The 27,231-nt window shown below is 32.3% G+C and overlaps 1 protein-coding gene and 1 long non-coding RNA gene across 5 annotated transcripts in view; one reads left to right on the plus strand and one right to left on the minus strand.

The window, feature by feature from the left end:
• LOC136038183 (galanin receptor 2b-like) overlaps window positions 1-26,885 on the plus strand; it is a 190,192-nt gene extending 163,307 nt beyond the window's left edge. For all 3 annotated transcript variants that reach the window (XM_065721263.1, XM_065721264.1, XM_065721265.1), the window contains exons 8-9: window positions 18,911-19,089; window positions 26,536-26,885. In XM_065721263.1, the coding sequence (XP_065577335.1) occupies window positions 18,911-19,089; window positions 26,536-26,788 (432 nt within the window). In that variant the 3' untranslated portion in view covers window positions 26,789-26,885. The remainder of the gene's footprint in view (window positions 1-18,910; window positions 19,090-26,535) is intronic.
• On the minus strand, window positions 4,393-23,470 carry LOC136038184 (uncharacterized). Of its 2 annotated transcripts, XR_010620144.1 has the most exons (4): window positions 23,097-23,470; window positions 21,814-21,961; window positions 15,639-15,754; window positions 4,393-4,447 (listed from the first exon to the last, which is right to left on the minus strand). It is a non-coding gene; the product is annotated as an uncharacterized LOC136038184 (long non-coding RNA). The 2 variants fall into 2 exon arrangements; XR_010620143.1 differs by lacking the exon at window positions 4,393-4,447 and having other exon boundaries at window positions 15,540-15,754.
• Window positions 26,886-27,231: the final 346 nt, after the last annotated feature.

Consider the following 27,231-nt stretch of genomic DNA (forward strand, 5'->3'; position numbering starts at 1 on the left):
GTTGTTTAAGTAGAAAGCCCTAAAGTAGAAAGACCGAGTCCGTTGATTTTTGATTTAAACTGGATGGTTCTGGGCATCAAGTCCTGGCAAATTGTAGAAAAAGTCTTATTGAGTGAGAGGCAATTCTGGCATTAATGCCCCCCTCTTATTAGGAATGTCTAAAAATGATGTTGGTTCATTTGTTAATAGATATGTATATCTATTATCCGTCAGCGCTTTTTTCCTGGGGCAGTAGAACCAAGGTAAATAGTCATAGAGCTAAGAAAGTGATAGAGCCTATAGTTTACCAAGTGTTTGGTTAAATGGCACGGGTAAATGGTGGAAGTAAGTGTTTCCAGAGATCAACAAATTTTGAATGCTAATAGAACCTCATATTATTCGACAACCTACGAAATATTTCTGCACGTTCACAAATATCTTAGGAATAATACAGAAAACCTTGTTTTTGACAATGAAGTTCCAATTTTTTCTACAAATTTTGGTTTTGATGTTTGAAATCTTTCGTAGTAACTGTCCTTTACATCCTCATCTGCGTCATTTGTAGGCGCATAGCATACTACCACTGAAAACTTGGTGCGATCTGTAATGAATCGAGCTCACATTATCCTGGCATTCACAGGTGTCCATTTGAGAACAAATCTGTGAGTTTTGGGGGGATATAGTTATTCCTACCCCTGACCTATGATGAGTGTCATCACCATTATAAAATAGAAACGTATCCTTTAAGTTCTTTCGCCCCATACCTTTCCATTCTTTCCACCAAATTTCTCTTAGGGTCAATATGTCAATATTGTACTGTTTATCTCTCTTAGCACTTGGTCGGTCTTCTATAACTGACTCATAGATCTCACGTTCAAGAAGAAAATTTTAGTTTCGCAGTCAAAAACCGTGTCCAGGGCGTTCTTGGTTTGTTATTAGGGAAAAAGATTATTCATCCGAGACTTTTTTCGACCTTTGTGCTGCTGGATCCTTTTACAGGGACAGGTAGCAAACCTGTCGCTAAGTCCTTAACTTCCATCATGGCTTGAGACAGGCTGTCACGTCAATGAAACGGATGACAAGCAGAGTTACAGGCAGAATTACATGTTTTACAAAAAAAAATCTAGGGTAAAACGAGCCTTCAGCCCTTATGCTACAGACTCACTCCAAAAGCTTTCCCGTGAATTCAAGATTATTTTCTTATCCTTTCTTTCTCCAAGCTTCCTTTTATATTTACTTCAAGGCTCACGAAGACTTAGAGACACAAATTTTTACGTGAGCCTGACAACACATTTTTTCAAAGCTTAAGGCTCATCCCTTCCCCCGCTATTCAAAGATCCACGGGTCACCCTCCATAAGAGCTGACGCGTGATTATAAATTGCTGTAAATAGCTTTATCAAATCTAAAATGAATCAGATCAGCTAAAAGAGGCTTAAACAACGAACGTGTATGTTAATCGTTTTTTCCTGCATCGACTTCGTTCGTCTTTAACGTGCCATCTACTTCTGTGCGCAAATGCAGCCTCTGAAACTGAAGAGACTATTATTTTTTTTTTTACTATTTTAATTCCTTCGGCAATCTCACAGTTTCATTTGATATGTGTGCCACAAATAGTAAAACGCAGCCTGTTGATGTTGTACGGTCTTCTTTGGTGTTTAAGAAGGGCCCTGAAACTTCTGTTGAATGATCTTCTCCCAATTTTCTAGGACAACTGGTTCGATGCGTCAACATTCTTCTCAGAAAAAAAAATAATGTCAAACTTGAGATTTTTTCCAGAGAAAGTCCTGAAACCTCTGCATTTTGTGAAACCTTTGGGTTATACAATGTGCTAAACTTGGCGATGTAGTTTTCATAAAGATTACTTGCCGTTTTGGGGGTGTTTTCGCATTCTTTGAAATCAGGGAAACTTTATCAGGCTCTTAACTATTACTGGGTCACTTTAATCTTAATTGGCTTTACGCATTAGAACCACCAAAAAAATCAATCCTTTGTTGTAGATGGTTATCAAATTGTCCTTTTTTTAGACTTTTGGTTCTATTAACACCAGTCAGGTCTTGCTTACGGCTTGTTACGACGAGAATTTTGATATTCCATTTTAAAATTAAATAAAAAAAAAAGCTTTTTTAACTGAAAGTAAGGAGCGACATTAAAACTTAAAACGAGCAACAATTACTCTGTATATTAAAGCGGCTTTTCCCTCCTCAACGCCCCACTCTTTACGCTAAAGTCTGAATCATTCTCTCAATGTTACTTTTTAAAACATTAAAAAACATTAGCGTAAAGAGCGGGGTGTTGAGGAGAGAAAAACCCTTTAATATACAGAGTAATTTCTGCTCGTTTTAAGTTTTAATGTCGCTCCTTACTTTCAATTTAAAAAACTTGTTTTTTTCATTGAATTTCTGATGGTTTTTGAATTAATATATTTTTTTTTATTTTGGCTGTCCGCACATGAATAATTAAGACGAAATTTGCCTATTTATATTTTTTGGCTAAATGGCTTTCTCTTAGTTTTGATCGGAAGATTTTGAGAAAAAAAGAGGTGGGAGAGGAAGCCTAGTTGCAGCCCAATCTTTTGGTTACTTAAAAAGGCAATTAGAACTTTTAATTTTATACGAACGTTTTTATTTGTAGAAAATATACGTAGCTTGCAAATTAACTTACATAACGAACTTTTTTGTTTGGATATTTTTATGGCGTATATGAGGGGGTTTGGCCCCTCGTTAATACATCGCTCTTTACAATAAAGCTTAAATTTTGTCCTTATTCTTTAAGAATGACCCTTGAATCATAAAGGCCGTAGAATAAATAAACTAAATTGATAAAAATACTTTAGCGTAAAGAGTGAGGTGTTTAGGAGGACATGAACCCCATATTTGTGTAATAATTTCTGTTCGTTTTAAGTTTAGATGCTGCTCTTTACTTTCAGTTGAAAAACCTTTTCCATAGTTATTTTTAAGTGTTTTTTTTTTTGTTTTGTTTTAAATAGTGCTAGAATATCCTGCGCCCCCTTCGTCGAAATTGCGTAATCCCATGACAAATTCCTCCATAGAAAGATCCTCCCACATAACCCCCCTTCCAACCAAAAAAATCCCCTTGAAAACGACTGTACACTTCTCAATAACCATTATTATACTTAAACACTGGTCAAATTATGTAACTTGCAGCCCCTCCCCCTTGGACAGTGAGGGAGTAAGTCGTCCCTAAAGACTTTGTTATTAGGGCTTATGACTATGCTGTAGAAAATGGCTATCTCACAATTTTGACGCGTTGAATTTGGAAAAAAATGAGCGTGGGAGGGGGTCTAGGTGCACTCTAATTTTTCATGTCACTTAATAAGGGCAATAGAACTTTCAATTTCCGTTAGAACGACCCATCTCGTGAAATTCTAGTTCACTGGGTCAATACGATCACCTCTGGGAAGAAAACAACAAACAAAACAAACAAAGAAATAAAGACACACCAGTGATCGGTCTTCTGGCAAAAAATACGAAATTCCACATTTTTACAGATAGGAGCTTGAAACTCCTACAATAGGGTTCTCTGATATGCTGAATGCGATGACGTGATTTTCGTTAAGATTCTAAGACCTTTAGGGAGTATTTCCCCCTATTTTCAAAAAAGGCAAATTTTCTCAAGCTCGTAACTTTTGATGGGTAAGACTAAACTTGGTGAAGCTTATATATTTAATATCATCATAAAAATCCAATTCTTTTGATGTATCTATTAGTATCAAAATTCCTTTTTTTAGAGTTTCGTTTACTATTGAGCCGGGTCGCTCCTTACTACAGTTCGTCACCACGTACTATCTGATGGAATATTTCAACAGAGTTTATGAAACTATTTCAATCTTTAAGTAAAAACCAGTTTTTCAATTTTCTAAGCAAATATTATCTTGCATAACTTTCAATCTCAAAGTGAACGAAAGTGTTGCAAGGAATATTAATGATACAACGAGCATTGTTGATCAAGTTTCCCGCAAGGAAATGCTAAATTAAATTAGGAACCTTCAATTTTTTTCACTAAGTCTTGGGCAATATCCCCTTTTTCTTTTTTAAATTGGTAGAAAGTTCTCCAAATGTTCATCAGATATGTTCATAAAGTGAACTAAATTAGATGTTTTAATACAATAGAAATCTAATTAAATAATTACACTGCTGTTTTTATTTAAGGCATTTCACGAACATGTCAAAATTTGATTAAACACCCATCGGAGGAAAACTCTTTTTTTTTTTCTTAAAGATAAACTCCTCTGATCGACTTTCGAAGATTCTTCTTCTAAATTAAATAAGGGATACGGGATGTTGCCAAGAACCCATATGAAAAAAAAGACCTTGATACTCCCTATAAAGTTCAGCTCTTCGTTATTGGGAATATTCATCAACAATGCTTGTTACATCAACACTTTCCTTGTGACGCTTTCTTTCCCTTAAGTATTGAGAGATTTGCCAGAAAATAGTTGCTAAACATCTGAAAATGAATATTCACTTAAGTTTGTCGAACTCTTTTGAAGCTCCCCATTTCAAAGGAATAAAAAGGGAGCTTCTTAGTTAGTTCCTTGATCATGAATTTTGTGTAATAGCTTCTGCCCCCTGTTTAAGTAAGGACAGGGCTCTTCAACCGCAGATGCGTTCATAACATCAAGCCAATTAGATGCTTCTGAATAAATAGGAATTTAGTTAAATAATTATGGTTTTTAACCTGGCCCGTTGTTATGTGGAACCTTTTCAACAGTACATGCTGGATCAACAATATCCTTGGAATACATTATTTCATTTTAGAATTGAAAGATATGCTAGAAAATAACTACAAAAACATTTGAAAATGTATATTTGTTCATGTTTGTTTCCCTTCATTGAAACTCCATATAATAAAAAAATAAATACAAAAGAAAAAAAAGGAACATCAAAGTTTGCAGTTTATTCTCTGAGAGTCTTGAGTAATTGTTTCTGTCCCTTTTTTAAATTAGGAGAAGGCTCTTTAAACACCAATGTCTATATAAAACTAAGCAAATTACATGTTCTTAAATAAACCGGAAATTAATTAAATTTTTAAATTGTCCTTTTTATTTATGGCTTCCATCAAAGTTTTAACATTCCCTTTAAATACTCCAAGCCAGATTTACTTATTTTTTTATTTTCTTAAAGACAAGCTTTTCTCATCGACTTTTGAAGATTCCTATTCTAAATTAAGCAAGGGACACAGGATATTGCCAAAGACCCCGTGGGAAAAAAAAAACAGACCTTGAGGCTCCCTATTTAATTTCGCCCTTTGTTCTGTGGATTCTGATCAACAGCCTTTGTTGTATCAATAGTATCATTGGAATAGTTTTTTTTTTATTTCTATAGAGGTGCAAGATATGCTTAAAAAGAATAGTCACTAAAAAAAAATTTAAAAGAATATATACTTAAAGTTCCTTAGGGTCTTAAAGTTCCTAAAGTCTTAGGGACTCTATTGAATATTACTACACAGACGGAATAAACTAGGAGCTCCAAGGTTTGTTGGGCTTTTTTCTCAACGAGTCTTGAGTAAAATCTTCTGTTTATTGTTTAAATAAGGATTAGCATGTTCAAACGTAGGTGCTTTCCTTAAATAAAGTGTCTAATGTTTCTACTGAAATACAACTTTAATGAATTGCATTGAAATTTTATTTAAGGCATTTCTCAAACATTTAAAAATCCAATTCAAACATTCCTTGCACGATCCACCTATATCTTTTTTTATTATTGTCATTTTTTTACTTATTTAAAGACACATGTTTCTGATTGAATTTTAAAGATCTTTCTTCGAAGCAAAAGAAGGGGTAAGGGATATTACCAAAGACCCACGAAAAAAGAAAATTTAAGGTTTTCTTTTTGGGAACTTTATAAATAGTCCCTGTTGTATTCTTAACATTGAATTAATACAACATTAATGCTTGAAACACTCCCCTTTAATTTAAGATTGAAAGTTATAAAAGAAAATATTTGCTAAGAAAATGTGTATTTATTTCTGTCTTGAAATAGTTTTCACTTCTAATAGATTAATTTGGGAGCCTCAAGGTCTACTTTTTTCTCTTAGAGTCTTGAGCAGTATCATGTGTCGATAGGGTACTTGTTTATTATTCAGAAAAAACTCAAAAAGTGAAGTTAGGTTCTTTCGTGAAACAAACTACGATGCAGGTATGTTTTAATGAAATATTTGGTACTTGTTCATTATTCAACTGATTTAATTCAATTCAGAACACACTCAAGAAATTTGCTAAGAAAATCCGTTTTCATAGCCACAAAGACAAAACCCAATTTAGTTTGCTACGCATAATGATAGAAGATAGTGTCTGAACATGGATTTTGAAATGAAGGTTTAGTAGAGTACATGTGGCAGGCGGCAGTAAAGGCAGAAGGAAGACCTTCTTTTAATGCGATTCTTAACGATATTTCTGCGTTCTGGGTACACAATTCTAAGTTGTAATTTTACAATTTTCCTAATAAAGTATTATATTTTCATCATATTTTGTTTTATTTCATTAGATTTATCAAAAATTTGGGCTAAATATTTGCAAATTAGGGGGGGTGTGTGTGTGCATTATATCAAATACCTAACTTAACCTAACATAACCACCTCTTCACTTATTGAGTGTGTTCTGAATAATACACAAGTACCGTCGATTGTGTAAGTTACGAGAAAAATCATCAAATTTGGACATATCAGGTCATAATCCTTAGGTTAATTAAGGTTCTTAATAAATTAGAAATTTTATCAAAGGATTATATTTCCATTTTTCGATTACTGGGACGATCCGTCTTTTTTTATACATTACTTATCTAAAGATAAATAATTTCGTAATAAAGATATTTCTTCAAAGTGAAAAAAGGAGCAAAAGATGTTGCCGAAGACCCCCAGAGAAAATACAAACCTTCCAGCTCCTTTCCTAGCCCCCAAGATTGTGAAAACATTATAAGCAGTGCCTGTTGCATTGTTGATACACCAGCATTAGCGCAACAATATTTTTTGAAACGTCTACTTTGATTTAAGAAATGAAAGTTACACAAGGAAATATTTGCTAAGAAGATTCGAAAATCCATACTTATGTAAATGTTGAAATAGCCTTATATACTCATTGAAGCTCTTATTAGACACTTATTGCTCGAGATCATATATAATCATTAAATCATTTAATTATTTAACGTTTACCGTGAATTCAGTATTCAATGCGAGACCCCTAGTAAGATCCACTTGTTATTTACTAATTATTTTCAACGTAACACCTTAAGTTAGGTATTATTTTCTTAGACCACCCTGCCGTTGTATGAGGAACAAATAAATTTTCAAAGGGGGGAAAAATTTCAAATAAATTTTCACTGTTTAAATAAGTCTATTTATGTAGACAGTGAAAAGGAAAAGGTACAAAAGTCCAGATATTTCAATCACACATACAGCAATCGTCATCAGTAGAATTACTAAAATAATATAATTGAAACTACCATATATATACATAAAAAATAAATGGCTTTTCGGGTCATTTACGAAATAATGGACTTCAGGATTATTCACTAGATTATTTTCAGAGAGAGTTCACTGAAAAAATTCATTCAAATTCTTGAACAAATACATTTTCAAGCGGGTATAAATCCATTTATTTAGGCAGTGAAAACACAGTTAAAAAGTCAAGATATTTTTATCACATATACAGCGACCGTCATCAGTAGAATTACTAAAATATTTAATTGAAACTAGGATTTTTATACACAAAAAAATAAATATCTCTTCGGGTCATTCAGAAAATAATCAACTTCCGAATTATTCATTAGATTATTTTCAAAGAGAGTTCACTGAACTCTCTCTGATTCTAGACTCTCTCTGGTTCTATAGATGACCATCGCATTCTATGTGATCGAAATATATGGACTTATTTGTACTATTTTAGTTATTCCACTGATGACGACTGCTCTATATGTGATTGAAATATTCGGACTTAGTACAAGTATTTTCACTGTCTAAACAAATGGATTTATCCCCATTTGAAAATTTATTTGTTCGTCACAGAACGGCAGTGTCGTCTAAGAAAAGAATACCGAACTTAAGATGTTACGTCGAAAATACGTATTAGATTATTTTCAAAGAGAGTTCACTGAACTCTCTCTGATTCTAAACTCTCTCTGGTTCTATAGATGACCATCGCATTCTATGTGATCGAAATATATGGACTTATTTGTACTATTTTAGTTATTCCACTGATGACGACTGCTCTATATGTGATTGAAATATTCGGACTTAGTACAAGTATTTTCACTGTCTAAATAAATGGATTTATCCCCGTTTGAAAATTTATTTGTTCGTCACAGAACGGCAGTGTCGTCTAAGAAAAGAATACCGAACTTAAGATGTTACGTCGAAAATACGTCTTATATACGGAGAAATGAGACCAACCAAGTGACCAACTATAAACTTTCGTTTGCAATGAGAAGACACGGAAGGCTCTGGCACTTCATTGGAAATTTGTTTTACTTTTGGGAAAGATTAAAGAAGGAATTTACATCAAGATTTTGAATGAACTTTTTCAGTGAACTCTCTCTGAAAATAATCTAGTGACTAATCCGGAAGTTCATTATTCTGTGAATGACCCGAAAAGTTATTTTTTTTGGCGTATAACTATGCTGGTTTCAATTATATTATTCTAGTGATGCTACTGATGATGATCGCTGTATATGTGATCGAAATATCTGGACTTTTGTACCTGTTTTTTCACTGTTTAAATAAATGGATTTATCACCGTTTAAAAATTTATTTGTTCGTTATTTACTAATTAAAAATGAAATAAGTAATTAAGAATGACGGAACAGGACCCCTATTTTTTTAGTACTTTCAAAACAGCTATTTGTTCTAATTGAACGGTCTTTGTGATTCAGGGGTCATCCTTAAGGAATTGGAACAAAAGTCGGACTTGAGCGTAAGAGTACAGGTCAGACTTGACGAAAGTGTAAATCCACTCATATAAATAATAATTTCTCTTCCGTTTAAGTTTCAATGTTGCTTCTTATTTTTAGTTGAAAATTTTGTATTTTATTTATTTAGTTATTAGTAAAGGCAGTGGACGCAGTAAAGACGTAACAGCTAGAAAAACCCCGTTTTTTCACGTTTGAAAAAGTATGAAAGAATAGGAAGGTAAGTTTATGAACCAAGATTAGAAATAATGAAATTTAAGTTTATTAAGGTGATAGAGTGTTGTTCTAAAATGAGGGCACTTTGAAGTGCAGAAGAAGTTTTGTTAAATGTTTACAAGAGAGATAATAAAAGGAAAATGAGGTTCGATCCCACTTTTTAGGAATAGGTAGGGATAGGGATAGGTACGAAATAGGTAGGAGTTGCTTGCGTTTTACTGATGAAGCATGACAGATTGCCAAAAATTGGGCTTCTTAACCATCCAGATGGGGACAAAAGAAAAACAGGTTGTCGCTGAATATGCTGGGAAGAGGTGATAAGAAAAGACTAAAAGGAAACTGGAACTGGGGGTAAAGAGCGGAGCTTTAAATAAATTGCAGTGAAGGGGCACCTTGCACTGTGCTGGTCTCAGACAGATTGGTGATGTAGTGACTTATTAGTAACAGTAATAGTAGTTTAGATACTTATTAATCAAACAAAAACACTGTCGAGAAGTTTGTGAATATAAGATTTTAGAAAACCAGTTTCATAGCCACAAAGACAAACGACAGGTGACGTCTGGCATTCGAATTGTATAATTTGGACTATAAATTTGCGCAATAGGGAGGAGGGTAAGCTTAGGCCAGGGGTACTTTCCAAATACTTTAACCCTCCCCCCTAATGTTCAAACATATTGCCCAAATTATACTATTATATACACTAAAGGTTATATGACGGTTATATTTCATTAGGATTAACCTAACTTCACTTCTTGGGTGTGTTTCGCTTAATTAGCAAATATCGTAGCTTTTACTCGCTATCATTTCTGAATTACATTTGAATTAGAAAGTTTTCGACTAGGCAGTCTTTTTTTCAAAGTGTGTTCTTAAACTCTCCATAGCTATGGGCTGTGGTCGCAACAGGTTGCAGCAGCTGATATAGCCCTGGTTTGATTATTCATTTTGAGTTTATTTATTTATTGATAGTTACATCTCTTCGTTTTAATTTTCAATTATTATATGTCTTTGTTTCTGCTCCTCTTTTCTTTTAATATCTCTCTAAGTTTTTTTCACAAAAAAATGAAAAAGTTTTTTTTAACTAATTTGAGTTCGTTTTCTATTAATGTAATTTTATCATTGTTTAATGCTAATAATATTTATGTTTTTTTCAGCTCTTCTGCTTCAGAATTAAAATTTTGGATTGTAAATCTAATTTGGACAAAATTTGAATATTTAGTCAAAATTTTCCGTCTGTAGCATTAGGCTATCGTGCTATAGATTTTTAATATTAGTTTTTACTAAATAATATTAAACGAATGAGGAGGGGGATTACTATTTATTTGGGCTAAAACCAATATATTTTTCGGACTTCTGTTGGACTGAAGCTAGCATCTTAGTCAATCTTTTCATTAAAATAGTCTTTGTAACTTATTTTTTTTTGTTTTAACAGTTTGAATATTTAGATCAATGCATGCTAAGGTCACTTGTTAAAAAGTATATGTTTTGTGAGCAAAAACAAAAGAAAATGACATCTTGAATCAGTATAACAAGGTTTTCTTCAATAGCGTTGTGTCTCAATTAAAGTTCCCTTAATCTGTAAATTTTAATTGAGGTGTAGAAATGACCTGAAATTTTAAGGCAGATCTGGCTAAAGCAAAAATCAAAAATAAAAAAATCTAATTTTTCGTGTTAAGAATCGATTTAACCATTTTTTTTCTTCCAAAATAATTATCCTCGTTATTGTCCCTCAGGTCCAGTCTAAATAACAATAGGTTAGACAAGGATCTGAGAAAAGAGTGTAAGACTTATTTAGATCAGACCTTACATTATTAACTGGGAAGCATTTTTGTCCCTTTTTTAATCCTTTCCAGGAGCGGGATCTTTTCTTGGGATAATTATTTTGTGCAATAGACTCATCCTGGGCTGTAACTTACGGCTGTAAGTTTCAAACTAATGAAGTAAGAAGTTTTTGCTCCGCCCCGTCCCAATCTAACCTCCCTCACACAACCAAAAATTTGATGCTTTTTACCCAAAGAGGAATCCCTGAAAGTTTAAGCCCCAATATCAAGAAAGCCCTTCTTTTCCAATTTAAAACTTATATGTAAAAAATTTGCAATTTAAAAACCGTAAACAAATACGGTTCTTGCCTCAGGGTTTATGGGAGCTGTACCATCTCTGGAGGCATATTTATTTGCCTTTCGGCTATTTCCAACCAACAATTGTCTCGAATTTTGACCGGATGTCCTTAGAGGTTATAAAGGGACCAGGTAGAAAAAACGGGTAAGGGAGGTACCTTCTAATCGTATTGACCCTTAAAAAAAGTTCCGTAGCTTTTGATTATCAATTGACTAAACCATATCCAGAGTTTCTTTAATCCTTCAATACAAAGCGACCGGGGAAAAGAAAATGTTAATTAAAAAATAATACATTGCAGGGTACATGGCTCTTTACATAGGTAGCTCTATACTTTTGCTTCTGATTGAGAAGAATCTTCAGAATTTGATTATTTCTGTTAGTTGAAGATATTTTTCAAAATTGGAAAATTAATTGATAATTAGATTTTTCTATTATTGATTATAATATTGATTATTATTATTTAGTGTTGTTATTTTATTATATTATTTATGTTATTATTATATTATATTATTTTATTTATTATATTATTTATGTTATTATTTGTGTTAGTTGAAGATATTTTTCAAAATTGGAAAATTAATTGATTATTATTGATTATAATATTGATATTGATTATTGATTAGATTATCTAGATTTTTCTCTGAGGCATCCATCGGGAACATTTAAATTCAATTTAAATACTTCTAATAAAATCCTCTTTTTTATTGATTTCAAAATAAACGCCTCAAATCAAGTTTTAAAGCTCCTTTTCCTAAATTAAACAAGGGACAAGGAATAATGCCGAAACCCTTCAGGGGAAAACGAGGCTTGAGGCTCTCAATTTAATTTTGAGCTTTGCTATAGGGAGACTTACCAACAAGGCTCATTGTGTTAGTAATATTCCTTGAAACGGTTTCTTTTAATTCAATTCTGAAAGTTGCGAAAGAGAATAGTTGCTATGAAAGTGGGAAATTTATTATTTATTTCATTTTAAATAAGATCAATATACTCAATTGAAACATTCGATAACAATTCCAAATATTTTGGAGAGGAATGTATTCCTATTAAGAGAATGATAAGTTTGGAAAAGAAAATAAATAAGATGACATAGCCTTAAATATGTAATCAACAAGCTTAGAAATCTTTTGATACAAACTATGGTGAACATTAGAAACAATTTTAGAAATATGCAAGGTTTATACTATGCTTTGGCTTAGGAAATAGAACATGAGGGGGGGGGGTGAGTGTTCTCCAGACCGTTTTGTCTCTTTAAAGAGGCACTATATCTCGGGCTTGGTGTTGAAATAATCCTTCCTCTGACTTCTAACAAATATGCTTTCTATATGAGGAGGCCTGTGAAAATATGATGATGGTATATAATGGTTAGAGCGGTTGCTGCAATTTAGTATACAGCAAACTAGGGCCCATTGCAATCGAAAGCTTAGAAATACTCTTTGAAAAAAAATATTATCTGGTGAGAAAAAACTAACCTTTAAAACTGATTCAGGAATGGTAACTATTTTTCCGAGTAAACTTAGCAGTAATAGCTATTGCAAAATATGAGAATTTTGAAAGAGAACCTGAAACCCCTCGAAAATGGCGTATTAAAAAATCCACTATTAGAATCACTGTGATTCGAAATTCCAGCCTGGAGGCTTACAGTCCCCCACCTTGAACCACAAGGAAGATTACTTTTTGCACAGAATGCACTGGTTTGTCTCTATTTTTTTTTACCACGGGGAAGGGCTCAATTGAACGGAAACTGCAATGTCTAGTGTCTTTTTCAAGTAACCAACGATCTAGAGGATCTTAGCGCTCTTTTTCAAGAGCGGATCTAGCGGGTCTACAGCAGAATCTCAGTTGGGGGGGGCAATGTGACAAGGGTTCCAATAATTGGCCCAATTGATTGATTTATTTAAAAATAGAGTAAAAATGAAAAAGGAAGGAGGGCACAAGAACATCTCTGTGGCCAAGGCCTCCCTCGGATCCGCTCAGAAAATTCACCATGGTGAGCCAGTGCTACCAGTGGCTAACTCTGATATATATCGAAATACTTCTTTTCCGCCACTTTTTCAGGAACAGTTTTCATTCCTGGCTCTTGGTTATACGAATATTAAACTTGACGATGAATAATAGGGTTGAAGGAGGAATTGATCCCTAAAATTTAAGAGAGCCTCTGATCAAACAGTTAGTGGTTGAAAACTGTAAATAAAGAGTTTTCCTTGAAATCAAACAATAAAAAACGAAGTGGAGAACGATATTGAAAACATACTAATTCTGAAGTGCTCATAAAAAAAAATGAAAATTTACTTAGTCCTGGAGAAAGGGGTTGAACTCCCCCAAAAATGTGTGCTGTCAGAACGAAAATTGTAAAATGCAAGTATGTATGATAATCCTAAATTATTTCTTATACCACATTGCTTTTCTATTTACGAAAAAATTTACCAAAGAGAAAACGGGTTTTAAATAATTATATTGACATGTTTTTTTGCTCAATTCGAAAAACTTAAAATTGAATTGGTCTTTTGCCACCCGTAGGCTAGACGTAAATAATTTCTTAGACCACACTGCTTTTCCATTTACGAAAAAATTAAGCAAAGAGAAAACGGGTTTTAATTTCGACAGAGCAGTGAACAAAAAATAAAATATAAAGATAAAACTACACTTTAACTGAAAAATAAACTTTAACTAAAAAGAAGTTTATATTATATCTAAACTAAAAAGTCAAGATACATTTGATATTTCGATATTTTTAAGTTTATCTTTTAAGATTTCTGTTTTTTATATACGAATTTTCGAGATATGATAAAGGTTTAAGTGTCATTGCTACCCATTTTTCGTTTTTTTCTGTTGGTGAGTTCATTGTTGGTACTATAGGTCTTATTGGAAAAAACTCCATCGGAAGAAACCTATAGGTCCCTCGGAAAAAAACATTTTTAATACATCTGTGGTGTGATGGTTCGACTAATTTTAAGGCTTTCTAAGTCCTTTCTTAATTTTGCAACATACGATTCAGTTGAGTCTGAGTTATGTTTTTTGTATGTTGAAGAATCGTTTAGAATTGTTTCTATTTTACTATCATGATCATCTTTTTCTAGGATTACTACCGTCTTGCTCTTATCAGCCTTCATTATTATTAGAGAATCATCTTTTATTAAATCTTTCAAAATTTTTGAATCTTTGTTCATAAGATATTCTTGATTATTGCCAAATTTTTTAAAAATATTAACGACTCCCAGTCGTAAATCATCTACATTATTAACATCTTTTGAAAACACATGAATCCCTGTCTCAATCTTTAAGATTATTTCTTCTACCGGTACTTTTTTAGGATTTAGTCCGAATTTTATACCTTTTTCAAGGATTTCCTTTTGTTCTTTGGTTAATTCCTTTTTGCTTAAATTAATCACACCTGGTCCTGGAAATGTTTAGATCTATACGTTGATATATTTTGTTTTTCATGTTCCCTTTTTAATTGCAAAAATTTTTGGTTTAATCTTTCCCTCTATAACTTTAAAACATGTGCAAAAGAATTTTTGAAAATTGATATATTTTGTTGGAAATCATACTCATGAAAAAAAAAAAAAACGCAAAAGACATTTTTCAAAAAATGTCCGTTTTCTCTTTGCTTAATTTTTTCGTAAATGGAAAAGCAATGTGGTCTAAGAAATTATTTACGTCTAGCCTACGGGTGGCAAAAGACCAATTCAATTTTGATTTTTTTGAATTTAGAAAAAAAATGGCAATATAATTATTTAAAACCCATTTTCTCTTTGCTTAATTGTCATACTCATTAAAAAAAAACCGCAAAGGACATTTAAAAAAAAATGTCCGTTTTCTCTTTGCTAGATTTAAAGAAATAAATCTATTTGTTTTACAACTTGTGATCCTGGAAACGTTTATCTTTCAGCACATGGTTTAAATTTAGTAAATTTACCTTTCTCGCGTGATTAGTCTAATTATATGTATTTAAACGATACTTGAAACGAAACGATTTTAGAATTATTTTACTTACTTTACACTTTTCTAAAAAATTTTGTTGTGTAATTATATTGGCATGTTTTTTTACTAAATTCAAAAAAAATTGAAATTGAATTGGTCTTTTGCCACCTGTAGGCTAGACGTAAATAATTTCTTAGACCACACTGCTTTACCATTTACGAAAAAAATTAAGGAAAGAGAAAACAGGTTTTAATTTCAACAAAGCAGTGAACAAAAAATAAAATATAAAGACAGAACTACACTTTAACTAAAAAAATAAAAATAATCCGAATATTTCAGCCCAGCATCCGGGAGCCTATCTCAACGGAAAAAAAATTACGAACAACAAAAAGAAGAAAAATATTTTTTTAAACATAACACACAAAAACAAAAAACACGACAACTAAACAGATGGAAAAAACAATAAATAAATAAGAACAACTCACATTATAAACAAAACTCCCAGCACTGATGGTAATAATTTAAGACGACGCCAAAGCAAATGTTTATAATGAAACCATGGGTTCCTTTCCTCTGCAACAGTCGGTGCATAAATGGAAATCTATTAAAAGTGAAAATTATATTTACTTTAACAAAACAAAAGAACTTCAGGTCCACCACCGCTAAAGAAGTCTTGCAGGTTAATGAAACAAATTTATGAATTATAAATTGAATGGATTTTTTTCATTTGCTAGTTTAGCTGGAGTCCGTCGACTTCTCACAGCATCGACTTTACTTTGACTTTTGTTCGCAAGGTTATCACTTGTTTCAGGATAATTACATAAATCACTACTCGTTGAAGCTTTTAACTGGTCTTTAATTAAAGTATTATAAATTGAATTTATCTGAAAACCCGCTTCATCTCTATTAATACTAATACCCCTATATATAATCTTTTTTATTTCTATAATTTCTCTGAAACTTTGCAAGTCCTACAGACATATCAACAATTTTTATCTGATCAAGTAAAATATTGTAATGAGGAAAATTATACACGTGTTCCGCTATAGCGGATTCAAATGTTTCAGGTTTTTTATTATGTCTTAGCGAGCAATCTATAGCATTTTTGTGTTGCTGTAGCCTATTTTTTAAATTCTGCTGTGTTCTACCTAAATAAAATTTACCACAAGAGCATGGAATTTTGTAAATTTATTGGAACTTTATTTTTCCCATTATTTATTTATTATTTATAATATTATTTATATATATATTATATATATATTATATATATTATATATATGTTATATATTATATATATTTATATATTATTATTTAGCCATGAGTTTACAGTTTGTCCTGATTTAAAAGCTGTTTTTAATTTTTTTTTTAATTCTCTCCTTAATTTCTGTGATAACATTGGGATATAAGGCAAAGTTATCTAATTCGTTTTTTGATTTGACCCATTTTCTTCTAATATTACAGGTTCTATTCACTTTTTTTCCTTCTTTCAATTATTTGAGAAATCCTATTTTCGGGATATGCATTTCCTACTAGACTATCCTTAATAAAAATTAATTCACTACTCACGTATTCTGGTGAAGCTAATTTTAATACCCTATCAACTAAAGAAATAACTACCCCCCTTTTTACTTGGATCGGGTGATTTGTTGCGAAAGACAAATAACGGTTGTTGTTAGTCGGTTTACGGTAAATTGAAAAAGCTACCTCATTTTTATTTCAAGCCAGTGTCCGTTAATTATTGAAAGAGGACTTTACTGAAAAAACATTTAAAAATCATTTAAAAACATTTAAAAAGATACAAAAGTGATTATGCCACACTGCTACATGGGTGAATTCTTATATTTTCGCCCCCCACAACAATTTCGGAAGGAAAAAGGCCAAAATTTTATCAAGTAGAAATTCTGAGAATTGTTGAATAAGTGTTTATATAGCCTCTTAGGTCTCAGAGTACATACTGGCTTGCAATATACGATTCGTCCTAAATATAAAGAATTTCTAAATGAGCCCTTATCTTTTAATGTCAGGGTCATCATAATTTCAAGTCCTTAGCCGGTGGTTATGATTCCTCCGTTTCTCAAAGAAGGTGCTTTTTGTTTCTTGGTTAAAAAACGGTCAAAGACTCTTCCCTTATCCTCTGTAGAAGTAGGGTTAGCCCCAAAAAGGTTATAGAGGCTGTACCCTGCAGCACCTACCCCACTGATGTTTTGTTAACAGGATTGTCAGCCCATATTTGACTAACCAAAACCAGCAATATCACTCCAAATTTGTCGATATATATTTTATGAATTTATAATTTTGCGGCTATAGAAAGACCCATCCATCGTCTTGAACGTCGCCCCCTTATTAGAACTTAAACAGCTGAAGATACTTGGGGCACGTTTGCTCCGTGTGACAAACAATAGCTTTGGTGCAAATCAGGAAATAAATCAAGAATTGAAAGAAGTCCTTTACACAAAAAGAAAAAAGGAATTCCACTTTGACTTGACACACAATAGGATAAACGAAACTGGGTCACTTTGTTTTCTTTAGCTTAGGGAATACAATCGCTTTCTGAAAGTTTATTTTTCTTTCTTCCCGCTGGATGTTAATGCGCTAAACTTAGAATCTATCCAATAGCAGATCACAAATACTATTTTGGCTAACTCGTTGGCAGGAGATAATTTTTTGATTACTTAACTCCTAACATTATATAGCGCCTAATGAATGATGGCGATGGTACGGAAAACCATGGGAATAAATTTTCAAAAGAGGGGGGGAATTGTCTCTTCAATCAAATTTTTTTGTGTTCTCAGACATTTTAAAAATGTGGGTCGTTGAGTTACTTAACTTAGTTCTCTCTGCGTTAACTAAATTTTAACTAAACTAAAATACATTAACTTTCTGCGTAAACATTGTCTCTTTATGACGATCTTTCAAGAACCTTGAACCAGAGGCTTAGCAAAGACTTTCTAACCAGTGAACCACCAGGACATGTTTGCAGGGGGACCATTTTTTGCCCTATGCCCAAAATTTCCAAACCATGATATTTTGCGATTGGCACTCTTATTTCTTTTTTTTTATACAATTAGCTTAGACAAATCAGTTTACAAACAAATATTGTTGATATTTAAAAAAAATGGGTAGAGAAAAATGAATGAAACTTTAAGGAATCATCCCAAATATTAAATGTCAGCTGAAAAAACTTCAAAGTTGTTTGGATGTACCTTAACTACTTATCTCCAAATTTTAAAGAAAGTTTGTACGAAAACGATTATTTACTCTATTTTTGTGATAGTTCTGCTCAAGGAAAGGCTGCTCAAACACAAGAGACGTTGAATTTGAATAAAGATTACTTCTAAAAGCTCTGAGATTGCAGTGTAAAGAGGGAAGGTTAGGGAAGGGGTAGCCCTCTCGTATAATTTCTGTTCGTTTTTAGTTTTAATGCTGCTCCTTACTTTCAGTTGAAGAAACTTCTGCTTTTATATTTAATTTCTTTAAAGTAAAATAACTGCTACCACATCCTGGAATCAATAATTTATTAGGAAATACTTTCTAACTGATCATTGAATTAAATAAAAAAGCTTCTTTTTTTATTTTAGCACTTCTTAGTTTTCATTCTACCTTAAATTTATTGTTTCGTTTTTCTTCCCTCTAAGGAGTATTTCAAAGAATTTTTAAAACTTGTAGTAATTTTTACAAGAAAATGCACAATATGATGAAATATTGAAAAGTAAAGACGTGGTTGATTAGTCTCAAAGTCTTTTATTTTATTTTTCAGGTTATAAAAATGCTGATACTTGTCATTGCATTGTTTCTACTCTGCTGGGGTCCACGACTCATATTCAATGTTATTGTAAAATCAGGGCTTGAAGCATATACAAAAACAGTATACTATCTTCGTGTAACAGTATACTTATTACCATTTATTCACTCGTGTTTAAATCCTGTTATATACACGTAAGTAACTTCATTTTTTTTTACAAACTCATAGGTTGTCAGTGTACCTGTATAGTAAAGTTGTTTTTGGTACTGTAAATTAGCTTTTCTTACTTAAAGAGTAAAAATATAAGAACACATTGATTTTTGAAACCTTATGGTAGTCTAGAATTCTTTGTTCTTTTTGTTCACGCTGCCGCTACCTTTAAGAGATAATCAAGGGTAGAGAGAAATTGAGAACCCCAACCTGGAGTGTGATTTGAGGTTTAGACACAAAAATTCTAACGTAAAAACATTTATCGATTTTTCTTCAATTTACTGATCCACCAGATTAAGTTCATACTCAAAATTGATTCTGATAATGGCGTCAAATTTGATGTGATATATCTCGTATAACGGCGTTTAGCTCAGAAATCAAGTCAAGTCAATATAGTCAAGTCATAGTCAAGTTAGCTCAAGTCATAGTCAAGTCAATGAAGCAGACGATAGGCACAATTGAAGACTATGTAGGTTTTGAACCACAGCTCTACGCTTTGAAAATTAGCTGTACAATATTTGGCTCAAGCCTCACAATATAGGATGAATTCCGCACCGAGTTCCGTGTTTATTCATGCATCATCTGTACAGATGATGACATGAATTCTGCAGTGATTCTAAGTCTTATGACCAATCATGAGTAGATAACGACATGTTGAAGCAATAAAGTAAACAGTGCCACAGCAAAATGGTATATTCTGCCATTATGTGCCAAACATGAATTTTTGGCTAAAAAGGGTAACAATGCCGGAGAGACAAATAAGACAGCCCATTGATTTTGTATGTTTTAAATTCTTCAACTGAAGATTTAGAGCTCCCTTCCCTTCTTGAAAAAAATGGAAAAATTAATTTTATGTATGGTTAGCATGCATCTCAGTGTTTATTTCTAATTCTAGTTTTTGCCAGGGTTTCCTGCTAACTACAATGAAGCAGAGAGATGTTTAGTGACTCGTTTAGAACCTAATGCTTCTCTCTATCTGCCTCTTATTAATTCCTCATAACAATTCCAACGTAGAATGCCATATGAAATCAAAATTTGCATTTTTGGTGCCATTTCTGAAGAGAAAAGGCTGAAAAGCGTAACAACTCTTTCGGGACTCGCTTAAAAACTCTTTCGGGAAAAAAAACTACCTGATAAAACTGCCTGATCTTTCAAGCAATACATTTTGTTCATTTTAAGTTTCAACTTCACTGTCTCATTCCGTAAGGAAACGGTTTTTTAGATTAATAGTCAAAAGGGGGCTAACATTTTAGTTCTTTATGTACTCATCACACAAAGGAATGAGCAGATTTTTTTATTATGTAATATTTGGATTAAAAACCATAATAGATAACTAATTACAATTAATGATATATGCCTTCCCAAGCACACCCAAAGATAAATAAAGAGTTTCAAAACTTAAGGTCTAGATTGACTACAAAAATATCAAATATCTCTCTACTACAAAAGCATTACAAACTTCACTAGTGGCCTCGAAGCGTCACCCACTTCCAGAATCATTTAACCACCTAGTGCGCGCCAAGCGTTGCTGAGATGTTCCACCTATGGGGTGAGGTAGCCAAGTGGGGTGGTGATGTACCTACAAGCACTGCCTACTATGGCGGAACAAGTAACGTAGTATGCCTCACGCGGGGAATAAATTGACACTCTAAGATGTCCACCCAGTGGTGAAGTGAATACCCCCTCGTAATAATTTCATAAGACTAAGTTTCAAAATACTTAATAGCTTTTGAAAAGACAAGGAAGTCAGCTAGGGTAACTGAAGTGGAAGAACTGTAAATATGTTTTAAGCCTTTTTGCTTTTATAAGGGACCAGATTATAATGAGAATGTTAAGGTATCCAAGATACAGCAAAACTATTTTGGTATCACAAGCCCTATTTCTCAATTTTTTATGCAAGCAACAACAGACTATATAATTTACTAATATACTGATTTTATTTATAAAATTTCATGATTTAATTATAATGAATTTATTCTACATAAATTAATATAAATAGAACTTTCATAAACAATCTATATAAATTTATCTTATATAAATAAAAAATAAATAAACAACATATTTTATTTATTAATAAATAATTTAAGTAAATATATAACTTTTTAGAAATTTATAATAGTTTTATTACATTATATTTCAGAAAAATTTTTAAAATTGCATTATAAAATAAATTCTAAAAAGAGTTTAAATAAAAGAGTTTAAATAGATTCTATTCCTCTACTTAATCATAGAAAAATGAAATACTACTAGAACTTCAACATCAGCATATGAGGTACAAGAAGATGGCAGAGTATCCTGGATTAAAATTTAGTTTATAAAAGAAGAAGAAAATTCAGCTTCTTAAATCTCCAAAAAAGTGCAAAAAACTACAAAAAAGCTACTGTCAACAAAAGCTAAATCTAAAAATAAAAAATAGGTATATAATTTTTTAAAATATTGATTTTATTTATAAGATTTCATAATTTAATTATTATTAATTTTGTGTTTTTTTGGACATTTTCCTGAAAAAATATTCGTTTACACTAAAATCGATTATTTAAACTTAATGAATAAACACCCATAAGGGTTTCTTCTTATGACTCTTAGCAATGGAGGCCAGCGTGGTAAAATGTACCAGTCCCTTTTAACATCATCTGGGGGCATATTATCACACATAAAGGTTTTTCAACCTTTTCCTCTAAAAAAAAAGTTTATAAACTAAAAATTACCATTGTTTCGATTTGAACAGTAGAAACTTGCCGTTTCATTCCTAGATTTCGATGTTCCATGGTAATTCCCAGCCTGTGACACTGAATGGCTGACACACAGCCCCTCTAGCAGGCATTATCTTGCTTATGGCATTTTCCGGGCATTTTCCTGTAAAAATATTCGTTTACACTAGAATCGATCGTTTAAACTGAATGAAAAAAATTCCACATTATCCTATCTTCTGATGACTCCAAGCGATTGAGGCCAGCGTGGTACAATGTACTAGCCCCCGTTGATCCCCTCAGGGAAAAAATTATCACTCCTAAGGGGTTTTCAACCTTTTTCTCTCAAAAAATAAATTTATAAATTTAAAAAATGACTATGGTTTTTATTTTGTTACACCCACGTGTGTGCTGTGCTCAGTTAATAGCGGGGGGTCCCCACGGGGCTCTGACATTTAGCATGTCACGTTAGAATGCGCATCCTTAGCACTGGTAAATATTACCTATAACGTAAGAACTAAGGAAATCATGACAAAAAACGTCTTCAAAAAAATGTCTTAAAAACGTCTTGAAAAACTTTTCGAAGAAAAGTCTCATAAAAACGTCTTGAAATGTCTTGAAAAATGTCTTGAAGAAAAAATGTCTTAAAAAATGTTTTGAAATGTCTTGAAACGCTTTGAAAAACGCCTTGAACAAAAATGTCTTGAAATGGGTTAGGAACGTCTTGAAAAACGTCTCGAAGAAAAATGTCTTAAAAAGTATTAAGAAATGTCTTAAAATGTCATGAAACGTGTTGAAGAAAAATGTCTTAATAAAATTCCCCCTCTTTACTAGTGGAGTCAAACACTTCCTAATACGTAACACTTCCATAACTAAATATTCCCAATGACGTAACATGCATTTGCATCTTTTAGAAAGCATTCCCTATTGCGTATCATGCACCTGCATCACTAAAAACATTCCCTATGACGTAAGATGCACCTTCTGACTGTCATGGAATGAAAGGATAGGGATCTCATGAAATCTAAGGATAGGGCTCTCATCGGGGGTATTATGGCGATACTACTAAAATTTTTCAAAAATAAATTCAGGTTAAACGAATTTTTCCTTAAGTCGTAGGCTACCTAGATCGTTATTTCACACCGGAAAACGACCAATTTTCTTATTAAGAAAAATTTTATTACACGAGCATCGTCACCTAGCAAAGCGAGGGAGGTTCCTTGGTATAAAAATTATTATTGTAGTTTTTCCGCTGCAATTTGTACTATTTAAAGCAAAGCAAAAAAGAATTAGAGACTCACTTCACAACTATCAAACGTGAATGTCTTTCTCTAAAAGATCGAAGTCAACTGGTTTTTCAACAACAAAAAATTTGTGTATTAAACTTATTTTCTGCTCAAAGCTTTTAACCTTCAGGAGTCTGTAATTTGAGTCAGCAGAATTAAAAAAAAAAAATAATAAGGAGACTGGTAGATAACTCCGAAAATCTATATGGTTTCTGAAAGTCGGCACCTTCACGCGTTTTTCAGCATGAAAGAGAGTACTAACTTTATTTAATAAAAAAGGGTATGACATTTTTTTTAAGGGTTAAGTTACTAGAGTTTTCGAGAATTGGAAAAATACTTAATTTTAATCCTTTGAATAATCAAGATTCTCTCGATGCCTATTCATCATACCATCACTACTACGTACATTCTAAAACAGGAACAATTTAATATTCAATTCAATTCAATTTAATTCAATGAATTTTCCTGCAAAGCTTTAAAGTGATATAGCAAATAAAAAATAAATAACCATACATCAATCCCTTTGGGATATTTTGTATCTCTAATGGAACTAACCATCATAATTCTTGGAGAGAATCTAGAATATTTACCAGACAAATTTTGATAGAACCTACTGATTTAAGATAGAATAAACCAGATTTTAATTGGCAGACTATCCCATCCCTGGAAAATCATCTAACCTTCCTAATTAGTTTTACCTAAGCATCTAGGGTTTAGATAATATTTTACCCGTCAAAGTAGTCCAAATGAGAACAATAAATTCGACACTTTCCCTCTACATTAAATTCTCTTTATCATAAAAAGACAGCGGAATCGTATCCCATAGCCATTTACGGCCAACAAAGCTGTGTGCGCACGTCCTCCACTCTACTCTCCTTAAAACTCCATTCTTTACTCCCTCATTTGAAGTTTCTACTCCCTTCACATGTTATCTTCTAGCTACTTGGAGCTTTGTTTGAGCACGTCCTGGCTTTGTTTGACTCCTATCGGAGAAACAAAAGCGGCATCTAAGGTATTTTAAGGATGTAAGAACAATGCGAGAGTAAAGGGGGTAAAGTGGTGATTAAAGGGGATGAGATATTGGTATCATTTGGCCTAAAGCAACGATGAGTTCTTTTTAGTAGAAGAAACTATTTCTATCTTGTTTCGTTTACTAGCTAGTTCTGTATTGTGTATGAGTGTTACCAGATATTGGAATGCAGTTAAATTTTCTGATTGGCCATTTTTAAAATTTAGTAATCCTCATTTAACGTATCTACCAGTTCTTTTATTAATCTTCTTTTACTTTTATAACTTCCTTTTTTGTTTACTTTTATCTTTGTTTCTCCTCGGACCTTACTCTTGATTCAAGAGCACTCATAAGGGAAGAGAGAGGCTTTAGCCCCTCCCCCCAAAAAACACAAATATGGAAATGTTTAAAATAAGAAACTGGTACTAGTCTCGAAAAGAAAATGGCTAAAGTCATCCAGCGTTGTGACTATATATCTACTCAAAATTACTACATAGTTTGTTTTTCAGGTACTTTAAAATGCAGAGGGTAAGGAATGCAGAAATCTATCGTCAGGAGGACTTACATCTTTAAGTTAACTAATCTACTTAACTTACAAAAACCAAAGCACGGACTGCATTTTCATTTCAGTTAATTCGCAAAAATAAAAACTGCTGAAAAATAAAATGCAAAAAAAAATGCTGATAATTATCCCTTACAGAAAAAATCAGCTTTAGTCTCGTTACACATAAAATTAATAATACAAAATATCCAATTTTCTTAGAAATTTCGGACTCGCTTTTCAGTTGTTTTTTTTTTTCAGGCATTTTGAATGCAGAGGAGGGTAAGGAAGGCAGAATTCTGTCGCCAGGAGGCCCACAATTATTAAGTCAACTAATCTACTTAACTTACCAAGATTTATTTTTTCACTACATTTTCACTTGATTCACAAAAATAAAAAATGCTAAAAAATAAGTGCAAAAAAATGCTGATTAATTATCCCTTACAGAAAATAAAATCAGCTTTAATCTTTTTACGCTTAAAATCAATCATGCAAATATCCGATTTTATTTGAAATTTTCTACTTTCTTAATGAGGCAACAGAAAGTTGGAAATATTAGCTACTGAATTAAAAACTATACTACTGTGAAGTTAGTAGATTCAACAGAGAGCTTAAACCAAAAACTAAACTTAAAAACTAAAGTTAAAAACTTTAAAACTATACTACAGTGAAATTAGTAGATTCAACAGAAAGGATCAACGAAAAACTAAACTAAAAGCTAAACTTAAAAATCAAAACTTAAAAACTAAACTACAGTAAAATTAGTAGATTCAACAGAAAGCTTGGATCAAAAACTTTCAACACTGAAAAAAAGGAAATATTGCTTAGCCTCCCAAATTTCATGCATTCATTAGTTTTCGCGTTTCTCAGAAATTAAATAGCCAAACAAATTTCAGCCCTGGAAAACAAAAAGAAGAAAAGATTAATGAAACAGGGTCATCAATTAGAAGTTTCGTATTATACTTGGATATTGAACACACATCTCCTTATAATTTAAACATCATTAAACTCCCTTACTTGAAAGACTCTTTTTGGAGTAAGATAGAAATTACAATTTCAAGGAAAAAATCAAACTAAACCATACAGTAACACAAAAAACAGCAACACAACGCCAACAAACAACGCAAAAACCACAACACAACGCCAACACATAAGCAGCAACACAACAAGATTTTTTTTTTTTTTTTATTTTTTTTTTTTTACTGCAACCAAATATCTAATTTCCTTTGGAATTTGTTAACTTTCTTAGTAAAGCCATTGGAAGCTACTGTCAGTAACCCTTATTGTTATAACTCTAATATTTTCATGTTAAATCGTCAAGGATTCAACTCTTATAAGTTACAATTCTCCCCTCCCCCTACCATTGAAAAAACAAAAATATGAAAAGTATGATCTGACATTTTTCCGAAGTTATTTTCCTAGATTTTCCGAGAAATATTTTCCAAAATAGTGACTAGAATTAACAATCAACCAAATTTATTTACCAGTTTGAAATTAAATTCTAAACTAAATTAAACTAAATTCAAACTAAGTTCTAAGGAGCAAAGTCATTAATAAGTACGATTGAAAGCACAATTCTCCGACATAAGCATATACGTACTATCTACATTATTAACTTTATTTAAGTTAACATATATTTTATATACTATACTAATTTCGATCTTTATTATTATTATTATTCAATTCAATTATTATATTCAATTATTGCATAATCGCATGACAACACATTATATGAACAATACTATATTACACGAACTTAAAGTTTTTTTTTTATTTCAAACACAATTTTGCCAGCAGAGGAAACAGGCTTTTCAGCTCTGGTCGGAAACAGAAGTGAACTGAAAATTTACCCACATAAGTGACCTCTTTTAAAACTTAGCACAACTTGACCTTTCTATTTTCAGGTTGATGTCTTCAAATTTTCGACGGGTCATGTTAAGAACGTGTCGAAGAAGAAAACGAGCTTCTCCCTGCTCCAGCCTCTATGCTGTACCACCACCCCCTGTTGTGAATCAACTTGCACAGACACAAGAAGTTCTGTCAACTATATCACTAGTACAGGCAACAGTAGAGACATCTCTTTCAAACACATCACCTAATAATCATATTTTAAATACTTTATCCAATTTAGAAGAAGATGATGAAGGGATAGTATGAGTGAGTGAACAAGTTCGAAGAAGAGATCTAATGAAGTTATCTTTTTCTAGAATATTTTCTGTGGATTTATCATATTATTTATATACTATAAATAGGATAGTTTTTTGTCTTTTCTTCAAGAAAAAGAAATCATTCTTAGTCGTCGATAAAATTAGTACTACAGTTCACGCAAAAAAGTGTCGTTCTGGGGTAATCTAACGGTTAAGCATACAACTTAATATATTCAACTTAACACATGTTCAGCTCCACCCTATTTAACTCTACCCCTGTGCAACACAACCCTTATTTATCTTTACCCCCACCCAACTCACCATATATTTAATTCAATCCTAATTTAGCTCAACCCCATACACCGCATCAGTCATTCAACTAACCTAGCCTGATGCAGGGATTGAACAGAATTAGAGTTGATTTGGATAGGGTTGAATGAAACTCAAAAAGGG

Source organism: Artemia franciscana, chromosome 17, assembly GCF_032884065.1.
Source record: "Artemia franciscana chromosome 17, ASM3288406v1, whole genome shotgun sequence".
Lineage (NCBI taxonomy): Eukaryota > Metazoa > Arthropoda > Branchiopoda > Anostraca > Artemiidae > Artemia > Artemia franciscana.